General features: G+C 60.8%; 1 protein-coding gene across 3 annotated transcripts; it reads right to left on the reverse strand.

Moving 5' to 3' along the window:
• Positions 1-2,259: 2,259 nt before the first annotated feature.
• Positions 2,260-6,399, reverse strand: HSD3B7 (hydroxy-delta-5-steroid dehydrogenase, 3 beta- and steroid delta-isomerase 7). 3 transcript variants are annotated; one of them, XM_029057698.2, is made up of 8 exons: positions 6,303-6,399; positions 6,002-6,040; positions 5,321-5,480; positions 4,758-4,913; positions 4,395-4,503; positions 3,773-3,872; positions 3,283-3,445; positions 2,260-3,159 (listed from the first exon to the last, which is right to left on the reverse strand). In XM_029057698.2, exons 3-8 carry the CDS (start codon positions 5,478-5,480, stop codon positions 2,615-2,617), a joined length of 1,233 nt encoding a protein of 410 aa, XP_028913531.1. In that variant the 5' UTR covers positions 6,002-6,040; positions 6,303-6,399; the 3' UTR covers positions 2,260-2,614. The 3 variants fall into 3 exon arrangements, with proteins under 3 accessions (XP_028913531.1, XP_028913530.1, XP_028913533.1); XM_029057697.2 differs by having other exon boundaries at positions 6,326-6,395; XM_029057700.1 differs by lacking the exons at positions 6,002-6,040; positions 6,303-6,399 and adding an exon at positions 5,878-5,990.
• Positions 6,400-10,050: the final 3,651 nt, after the last annotated feature.

The following is a 10,050-nucleotide window of genomic DNA, read 5'->3' on the forward strand; positions in this document are numbered from 1 at the left end:
GTGTTGTGGTGGGTGGGTGTGTGTGCCGGTGTGTCGTCTGGTTTCGGCGGTAAGTTTGTGTAAATATATAGATGTGTGTTGCTATATTTATGTATTCACACACCCGAGATGTGTGGACATCTGATGTTAAACATGCACGTTCATGTCAACCATACTACAGAGTATGTTCGTGTACATGTGGTTTTAGGGTGGGGGGGAGGGGTAGGTGATCACCACATCCACCGTCACACGCCTCTCCCTCAGTCCTCCTGTCACGAAGCACACTGTGTGTACATCCCATGTGCCTGTGGGTCTCCGCACATGCTCCCAACATGCCACAAGCGTGTACAGCTGATGTGTCTATGCATCCCTCGCTCCCACCTCGATCTGCCCCCTCCTTCCAAAAAACCCCCGCCACCTCCTCCCCCATTCTCCTCCTCCTCCTCCTCCCTTCCCCCCCCGACCCCCGCAGAGAAGGACGAGATGGCCCCGGCTCCCCTTGCTGTGCAGCCGTGTGCGTTGGCGTGTGTGTTCCGTGTCGCTGGCGTGTCGCGTGATGTAGCCTTGTTTGCTGACATGACCCCCTTGCCCTTTCCGTTTCTCCGTTGGTTTCTGGAGCCCCTTCCCCACTCCCGGGGCCCACCGCCCCCTCCGCTCCTTGCCTCGGTGGGCGGGGACAGGACACCTGGGTTCTGGAGGGGCGTGGGGGGCGGTGGTGAAGAGGGGAGAGTCAAGGGCCTGGAGGGGAGAGAGCCCCGGGGGAGGTGGCCCACCCGGGTTCCTGGCAAAGGAGGGAGAGGAACTTGCGGGCAAGGAGCTGAGGTGCCAGGCCCCGTCCTGGCGCCGGGCTCCCTGCCTGCCCCAAGCACCCCTCCCTGCAGACCCCCCGCTCCCGTCGAGTTCCTCGACTCTTCCTCTCCCCGAGTCCCCTCTTTTCCTCAGAACCCTTTGCCCCTCTCCTCCCCATTTCCCCGAGGATTGGGCCCTTCCCCATGAGGCCCGCCTCCATCAGCCACTGGGAAGCATACGGAAAAAAAAAAAGAAAAAAGAAAAAGACCGTCCCTTCCTCCCCCACCCACCCCCCCCCGCGCCCTCCTAGCACATCCTGCATGTCCCGTCCCCGAGAGCGCTGAGCTGACCTTCCACCTCTCACCTCCCCCTCGCCTCGGGCCTCCCTTCCAGGACTGGGCCGGGCCCTGCGGGAACCGGAAAAATAGCAAACCACTCCAGCCAGCGGCCCTCCTGTGTGTCCGCTGCCTCCTTCCCCCTCCCCCGGGGTCGGGGGAGAGGGCGCGTCCCGGGCCGGGGTGGAGCGGACAGAGGCCCCGGGGTGACTCGGAGGGTGCCCCGGTGACCGGCGTGTGTTGCGTGGGATGAGAATCCGGGGGTGGCCCCGAGGGTGCCCGGAGAGGCCGGTGTTTGGGGCGGGGAAGAGAGTGTCGTCCACCAGATCCACATTTCTCCTTCCGGCCTTCTCCGGTCCTTCACCCCGGGGGAGCCGGAGCCCCTCCGCCCCGCCGCGTCCCGGCTCTCCCCGGCCCTCTCTGGCCCCGCTGCCGCTGGCGAACTAGAAAACCTCACCGCCGGGCAACTGAGAGCCGCGGCCCCCTTGGCCTCATAAAGCAACTAAAAGGGAGCCGGGCCCGGCGGGGGCCTGAGCCTCACCCCAAGAGGTCGGCCTGCCCACAGAGGCAAGCGCAGGCGAGTGCGCCCAGACCGGAGTGCCGAGGTAGGAAGCGGGGGTGGGGAGGCCCCCGTGTCCTGGGAGGTCCTGACCCGGGGTGGCCGGGCGGGGGGGCGGGGACTTGAGGGGGAACCAGGCCTGGGCCCTGCTGACAAAATCTGGGGCCCACTCCAGGCCCGAAGCCCGCTGGCCCGCAAGGGGATGCCGGATTCTCCACCCACCTGCCCGCTTGCACAACTAGAGGTCCTGCAGTGGGGTCACGGTCTCCCACCCACCGTCCTCCCCGCTGCCTAAAGCGTCCCGCCCCCAGGCCACAATCCCCCATTCGCAGGCCCAGCAGGAAGGCACCCCCACCCATACCCCGACCCGGGACGGGGGCAAGTGTGGAGGGCCCAGGGGTTTGGCGGAGGGGTGAGGGGAAGTGGTTGGGGGGGGGGGGTGTCCCACATCCGCCCCCAGCCTGGAGAGCTGAATGCAGCCCGTCATCTCTCAGCATCGTCCCCGTCTGGGGACTTTAATAAATCCCCACCGGACACTTCAGGATTCATCCAGGGGGCTGTTCCCAACCGAAAAAGTGAACATAACGACTCGCCGGGTAAATCATAAAATCTCTAATGAGCCTGGGGAGAGAGAGACAGGAGAGACGCCAAGAGCCCAGGTGGAAAGACGGTGGCCGGGACAGTGAGGGAACCCTGGTATCGCTGATGGAAGGAGGAAGGAGAAAGGGGGGTGAGGGCTGCGGGATGGGCCAGGCCGGGCCGGAGGCCGAGCCCTAGGAGGGTCAGGAAGATACTGGGCTTGGAATGCCCGGGGGACGAGAGAATGACTAAGAGATGGAGGGTCCTCTGGATCATAAAAGGGCGAGTCGGGAACATCCTGGAGACTGGATGAGACACTTTGCGGGGTTGGGGCGGCGGGGTGTCCAGAACCCAGCAAGGCCCCCGGCAGAGCTCAGGCCCTGGTCTGGAACCCCAGTGGGGAAACACTGGCTCCGGAGGCCGCGGACCCCGGGCACCCCGGAGTCTCAACGCCGGAACCCCAGCTCCGAGACAGCCCGGCTTCTCCCCCGGCTCCACCTCCTCCGCCGGTCTCACTCATCTGCTTCCGCAGCCAGGCCACGCAGCGGCTCCGGCTCTCCTCCCAGCTGTATAGCGGCGAGTAGCCGAAGTGGCGCTGGGCCTTGTCCGTGCAGACGGTGAAGGGGGTGTGGGAGACGAGCAGGGTGTAGGGGTTCAGAAGAGGGGCGTAGGCCACCAGGGGCCGCAGCAGCCACTGCAGGAGGGTGTTGAGGGTGGCCAGCAAGTAGAGCACGAAGTAGGGAACCAGGGGCCGAGAGCCCACCATCCGGATCCCGCAGGGCCCAAAGATCTCCATGTTGAAGTCCTCGTAGCTTTTGTAGGGCGAGGCGTCGTAGCAGTAGTAGACCTCCCCGCCCAGGACCTGGGGCTGAGACTGGATCTCCCGGGCAGCCAGGAGGTGCATCCAGGCCACGTTACCTGAGAAAAGAGGGAACGGACCGAGCCTTCCCACGGTCCCCCGGCCCCCCGCCCCCGTCTCGCCCCGTCCCCGGAACGCGAGCCCGCCGACCGCCCAGGCGGGGCACGGTCCCCGACGCTCACCCACGTACACCCGCCCGTGCTCCACGGTCGTGGGGATCAGCCTGAACAGGCGCTTGCCTGTGAGCAGGCTAGAGTGGTACAAATCCAGCATCAGCTGGTGCTTCTCGCCGTAGATGCCCATGGGGCGCAGGGCACAGGTCACGAGGGGCAGTCCGCCCCGGACCTGTCGGCGGGGAGGGCGCAGGTCACGACGGGCAGCCCACCCCAGACCCGTCAGCGGGGAGGGCGCGGGTCACGAGGGGCCGCCCACCCCGGACCCGCCAGTGGAGAGGACGCAGGAGAAAACGCCGTCGTCCTGAGCCCGCCTCGAAGACCCGTGCCGCCGCCTTCCTCGGTCTCCCGGGACCCAAGCCCCTGGCTTCTCTCCCAACCCCGGCGGTCTCGTAAAGCCCAAGGGATCCGTCCTCCGAGCCCCGGCCCTCCACCCGACCGCTCCACTGGCCCCGTGCCTTCCTTTGAGAAGCCTCCTGTTTGTCTCCAAACCCCTCACCATTCTCCCGTTGGCCTCTAGGACCATCCGCTCGGCCTGGCTTTTACTGATGGGATAGCTTTCTTTGTGGACCGCCTCATAGGAAGAGTCCTCGTTGCCCCTAGGGACCAGAGGGCCGAGGCTCAGAGCCGGGTCGGGGGTGACGACGGAGGAGGCGGGAAGGGGGGAGGTGGAAGAAGTTGGCTACCCGGGGCCCGGGAAGACCAGCGCCCGGCCTGTCCCGCGGGGAGGACGCCGCTCAGGGAACGACGACGACAACGTCTGAGCTCAGAGGGGACTCCTGACGGACGGAGAAGCGAGCCGAGATCACGAGGAGAGATGGAAAAGGTCCCAGTGGAAAACTCCATTTCCGGGAGGGGGGATCTCCCATCCCAGAAGATACTACTTGAGCGAAAGAGAATGAGATCAGGGACCGAGAAGAGACGGCAAGGCACAGAATCCCACCCTCGGAGAGACGTGAGCCCGCCTCTGGGGCCGGCTCCCTCGGGACATGGTGGTGGCCGAGAGCGAGAGATATCAAAGGAGCCAGGCAAGAGAGAGATTCCGTGGGGAAGGCCGGTCGAGGATCACGGGGAGGGAAGCGGGGGATTCCTAGCCCGGGAGAGCCGATGCCCTCGGTCACCTGATGAACGGATCCCCCTTGCTGTTGGGTCCCACCACCTCCATGCTGCTGGTGTAGACCAGGTAGCGGGTCCCCGTCTCCACGCAGGCATCGATCACGTTCTGAGTCCCTGAGGAGGGTTGGACGGAGGGAGAAGCTCCGGCGGGCGGGAGCCCAGAAGCTCCGCCCGCCGCCGCCCTCTCCGCTCCCCGGGGCGGCCGCGGCCCACCCGCCAGGCCGTCCCGTGGGACGAAGCCCAGGTCCCCAGGAATCGAGCTGAGGCGGGGGAGGGGGGTAGTCTGTGCAGGGCAGCCGCCGGTCGGGATGAGGACGGGTCAGGACCGTCCCCTGGAATCCCGCGGGAGGCCGAGGCCGGCCCTTTACCCTGAACGTTGACCGAGAAGATCCGCTCGGTGGGCACTCTCCCCCACACGTCCACCAGGCCGGCGGTGTGGATCACGACGTCGGCTCCCGCCACTGCGGCCGCCACCTCTTCCGAGCGGGTCACGTCCCCCGGGATCAGGGTCACCCGTACCCTCCCTGACGGGAAGCGACGCCAGAGGCCTCGGCCTTGGGAGCCGGGCCTCCCGCCTACCCCCACCCCGCCTTTTCCCAGAACCCCAGTTTTCGCACTCCTCCCTTCCTCCCGGGGCCTGATATTTACCCACCCGGACGCTTCGGACTGCCCCGCCTGGAACCAGATGTGTCCAGAGAGAGAAAACACGAATCATTTCTTCCGTGGATTAAGGACAGGCAGGACTATGACTCAGTGACCGCCGTCAGGGAAGAAAGCCCCGGGGGAAACCAGGGGGGAATCGGGCCAGCCGGGACTGGGAAGGGACCGGGAATTTGGCGCTGGTGAGGTTTGGGACGGGGAAGTGTAGACACTGCCCGTGTCCCCGGCCCACCCCTCGTCCTCCTCCTCCTCTTTCCTCCCTTGGACTCACCTGTACTCAGCGCTTCCATTTGAGGATCTGGATTCAGGTCAAACACCCGCAGTTCCTTCAGGCTGGGCTCCTTCTCCAGCAAGATCTTGACCAGGTGCCCCCCGAGGAAGCCGCAGCCCCCGGTGAGGAGATAGACCAGGCCTTGGTCCTTCACTCCCATCTGGGGGAAGGGGAAGCACGGAGGCTGGAGGGGGGACGGGGCGGGTCGACCCCCTCCGGGACCGACTGAGCCTCAACCTCTCTAAACTCTCCGTGGGCCGGGATCGCCTCTCTCTGGCTCGCGTTGCACTTTCTCAGCCACTTGGGACGAGGCGTCCTGAACCCCGTGGACGCTCAGTAAACAACCACTCCCACCGGGAAGCCCATCCCGCTTCCACCGCCTCCCCCGGAGCAGCCCCTTCGGTCCCCCGAAGCCCAGCCGGGTCGCAATCACGGCCGGATGACCCGGGCTGCCCCCGTGGCCTACCTCCTCCCTTCCCCCCTACTTTTCTTTCGTCGCCCGCCCCCCCACTTCTTTGGTCCTTTCTGTCCTTAAACCGATCGGTCCGGTCACCCACTTTCCGGTGAGCGTCCGAGCCGGGGGGAGGCCGATGGGGCCCGGGGGCCACAGGGCGGTCTGCCCCACGGGGTGCCCTCTTCCCCGGGCCGGGGGTCCCGCCCCGGCTCTTCTTCCCCGATTACCTTGAACTTTCCACCGAAGCGAAGAGCGCATGAGGAAATCTAGGGGTAAGGATCAGGATAAAAAGGTGGGTGAGCCGGGGGCGGAGCGGGGGGTGGGGAGGAGGCGGAGGGACTGAACATCCGTTCAGGCCGCGGGGGTGGGGTGGAGAGAGTCGGAGGTCGTCCTCCTCTTCCTCCAAAAGGGGCGGGTGGGCCGGCTGCCCGGGGACCCCCGACCCCTCCCGGGGGCTTCGAAGGCCCAAGCGTCGGGACCACGGCCTACCCCCACCCTCGCCCCCCTCCACTCCCCGCCCATGCCAACCTGCTCCCCGGGCCCGTCCCCACCATCCGGGGCGATCGCCACGGTCTCCCCGGGGCTGTCCTCTTCTCCGTCCGCCTTTCGGGGGTCCCAAGCCCCCCTCCCCTCCCCCCCCCCCAGGACCGGCCCATCAATGGCCGCAGCGACGGGCGGCCCTCGGGCTCCCCCTACCGTCCAAACGCCGCGCCGACTCCCATCCCGCCTCTCCCCAGCGCTTACTACACAGTCAGCACGGAGTCAGCGCTCCCTAGGTACATTCATTCAATAGTATTTATTGAGCGCTTACTACGCGCAGACCACTGTTCTAAGCGCTGGCGGAGATACAGGGGCATCAGGTGGGCCCACGTGAGGCTCCCAGGCTTCATCCCCCTTTTCCAGATGAGGGAACTGAGGCCCAGAGCAGTGAATATTGTTGGTATTTGTTAAGCGCTTACTATGTGCAGAGCGCTGTTGTAAGCGCCGGGGTAGATACAGGGTAATCAGGTTGTCCCAAGTGAGGCTCACAGTTAATCCCCATTTTACAGATGGGGTAACTGAGGCCCAGAGAAGTGAAGTGACTTGCCCCCAGTCACCCAGCTGCCGAGTGGCGGAGCCGGGATAATAATGACGACGGTGTCTGTTAAGCGCTCACCACTTCCTAGAGAAGCAGCGTGGCTCGGTGGAAAGAGCCCGGGCTTAGGAGGCAAAGGTCGCGGGTTCTGATCCCGGCTCCGCTGGGTGACTTGGACACAGTCCCCCGGCCCACGTGGGGCTCACGGGCTCCATCCCCATTTTCCAGATGAGGGAACTGAAGCAGGGAGAAGGGAAGGGACTTGCCCAAGGTCCCACAGCTGACAAGGGGCAGAGCTGGGATTAGAACTCATGAGCTTCTGACTCCCCGGCCCGTGTTCCATCCACTACACCGAGCTGTCAGTCAGTGGGCAGGGATCGTCTTCATCTGTTGCCGAATTGTCCATTCCAAGCGCTTAGTACAGTGCTCTGCACATAGTAAGCGCTCAATAAATACTATTGAATGAATGAATGTTTCTCAAGGGCAAGTCACTAAACTCCTCGGTGCCTCAGTGACCTCATCTGGACAATGGGGATGAAGCCCGTGAGCCCTCCGTGGGACAACCTGATTATCCTGGATCTCCCCCAGCACTTAGAAGAGTGCTCGGCACACAGTGAGCGCTTCATGAATACCAACATTATTATTATTATTATTATTAAGCACTTACCTCTTACTAGAGAAGCAGTGTTGCTCAGTGGAAAGAGCCTGGGCTGGGGAGTCAGAAGTCGTGGATTCCAATCCCGGCTCTGTCGCTTGTCAGCTGGGTGACTTGGGGCAAGTCGCTTCACTTCTCTGGGCCTCAATTCCCTCATCTGTAAAATGGGCATGAAGACTGTGAGCCCCATGTGGGCAACCTGATCACCCTGTATCCTCCCCAGCGCTTAGAACAGTGCTTCGCGCATAGTAAGCGCTTAACAAATGCTATCATTATTATTATTATTATTTTACACACCAGGCACTGTTCTAAGGGCTGGATAAAAAGTGTGGGATTCGTTCAGCGCTTACTAGGTGCCAAGCACTGTACTAAGTGCGGGGGTAGATACAAGCAGCATGGCTTAATGGAAAGAGCTCGGGCTTGGGAGTCGGAGATGGTGGGTTCGAATTATGACTCTGCCAATTGTCAGCTGTGTGGCTTTGGGCAAGTCGCTTCACTTCTCTGTGCCTCAGTTACCTCATCTGTAAAATGGGGACTGTGAGCCCCACGTGGGACAACCTGATTACCTTGCATCTACTCCAGCGCTTAGAACAGTTCTTGGCACATAGTAAGTGCTTAACAAATACCATTATAATAATCACTCTCCCACTCTGTCAAGCACTTACTACACAGTCAGCACACGGTCAGCGCTCGATACATATGATTACGTTGTCTTGTTTTTATCCGTCTGTCTCCCCCGATTAGACTGTGAGCCCGTCATTGGGCAGGGACAGTCTCTATCTGTTGTGGAATTGTACATTCCAAGCGCTTAGTACAGTGCTCTGCACATAGTAAGCGCTCAATAAATACTATTGAATGAATGAATGAATAATAAGTGTGGGATTCATTCAGCGCTAACTAGGTGCGAAGCACTATACTAAGCGTGGGGGTAGATACAAGCAGCATAGCTTAATGGAAAGAGCTCGGGCTTGGGAGTCGGAGACCCTGGGTTTGAATTACGCTCTGCCACTTGTCAGCAGTGTGACTTTGGGCAAGTTGCTTCACTTCTCTGTGCCTCAGTTACCTCATCTATAAAATGGGGATTAAGACTGAGCCCCACGTGGGACAACCTGATGACCTTGTTTCTACCCCAGCGCTTAGAACAGTGCTTGACAAATAGTAAGCGCTTAACAAATATCATCATTATTATTAAACAAGATAGGTCTCCCATGGGGCTCAAATCTAAGTAGGAGAGAGCACAGGTATCCGGCCCCATTTTGCAGATGAGGGAAGAAGTGAAGTGACTTGGCCAAGATCACCCGGCAGGGAGGTGGAGGAGCTGGGATTGGAACCCAGGACTTCTGACACCCAGGCCCCTGGCTCTTTCCGCTGGGCCATGCTGCATTGGAGTTGTGGCAGTGGGGGGTGAGCCTAGGAGCCTAGAGAGAGGCTATCAGCAGTTTTTTTTTTAATTATTCTACTTATTAGGCGCTTACTATGTGCCAAGTACTGTTCTAAGCACTGGGGTGATACTAGTTAATCAGGTTGGACACAGATTCTGTCCACGTGGGGTGCACAGCTTAAGTAGAAGGGGTAGGAATGAATTCCCATTTTACAGAAGAGGTAACTGAGTTGCAGAGACATGAAGTCATTTGCCCAAGGTTAGGCAGCAGACATATTCATTCATTCATATTTATTGAGTGCTTACTGTGCGCAGAGCACTGTACTAAGCGCTTGGAAAGTACAATTTGGCAGCAGACAGAGGCAATCCCCGCCCTCTACGGGCTCACAGTCTAGAAGGGAAAGACCGACAACAAAACAAAACAAATAGGCATCCAATACCATCAAAATAGAGCAATAGAACATGGCAAGGCTGGTATTTGAACTCGGGTCCTCTGACCCCCAGGCCCGGGTTCTTTCCACCGAGCTACACTGCTTTACCAAGAGAAGCGGCCTAGAAGTCGGTAGGATCTGGGTTCCAATCCTGCCTCCGCCACGTGTCCGCTGTGTGACCTTGGGCAAGTCACTTCACTTCTCTAGGCCTGTTACCTCATCTATAAAATGGGGATTAAGAGCGTGAGCCCCATACGGACCAGGGACTGTGTCCAACCCAGCTGTACCTACCCCAGCATTTAGAACAGTGCTTTGCACGTAGTATTATTTTTTATTTTTATTTTTAAGAATAATCCCAAGTGACAACTTCACCAAGCCAGATTAGGTGGTGGCAGAGAAATGACTGCAGTTGTCACTGCTGGTTAGACAAGTGACATGATAACTGGGGCATCTGTTAAGCGCTTATTATGTCCCGCATATCAAAATTAATGATTTTCACCCCTAGAGCTTGAATGCCCTGTGGGAACTCAGGGGTGGGGGGAGAAGAGAAGCAGAGCGTAGTGCGGTCCTTCCCCCTCTCGCCCAGCTCGGCGGCTCCGGGCCCACCCCGCTCTCTCCCGACACCCTCACCCCAGCTCTCCTCAGCCGCCCGGTCCCCCGTAACTGACCACGCTTGTACCTCCATTACGCTCCGTTTGCTTCTCCCGAGAGCTAGCTGCATCTTTTCTCTCCCT

The sequence above is a fragment of the Ornithorhynchus anatinus genome, chromosome 2 (genome assembly GCF_004115215.2).
Source record: "Ornithorhynchus anatinus isolate Pmale09 chromosome 2, mOrnAna1.pri.v4, whole genome shotgun sequence".
Taxonomy (NCBI): domain Eukaryota; kingdom Metazoa; phylum Chordata; class Mammalia; order Monotremata; family Ornithorhynchidae; genus Ornithorhynchus; species Ornithorhynchus anatinus.

Bases quoted from the DNA above. Each gene is read 5' to 3' on its own strand.
- HSD3B7 (XM_029057697.2), bottom strand. The intron at 4,914-5,320 runs GTGAGTCCAAGG...GCTTCCCGTCAG, and splicing joins AATGGAAGCGCTGAGTACAG to GGAGGGTACGGGTGACCCTG. The intron at 3,873-4,394 runs GTGACCGAGGGC...TCTGGTCCCTAG, and splicing joins AAGGGGGATCCGTTCATCAG to GGGCAACGAGGACTCTTCCT.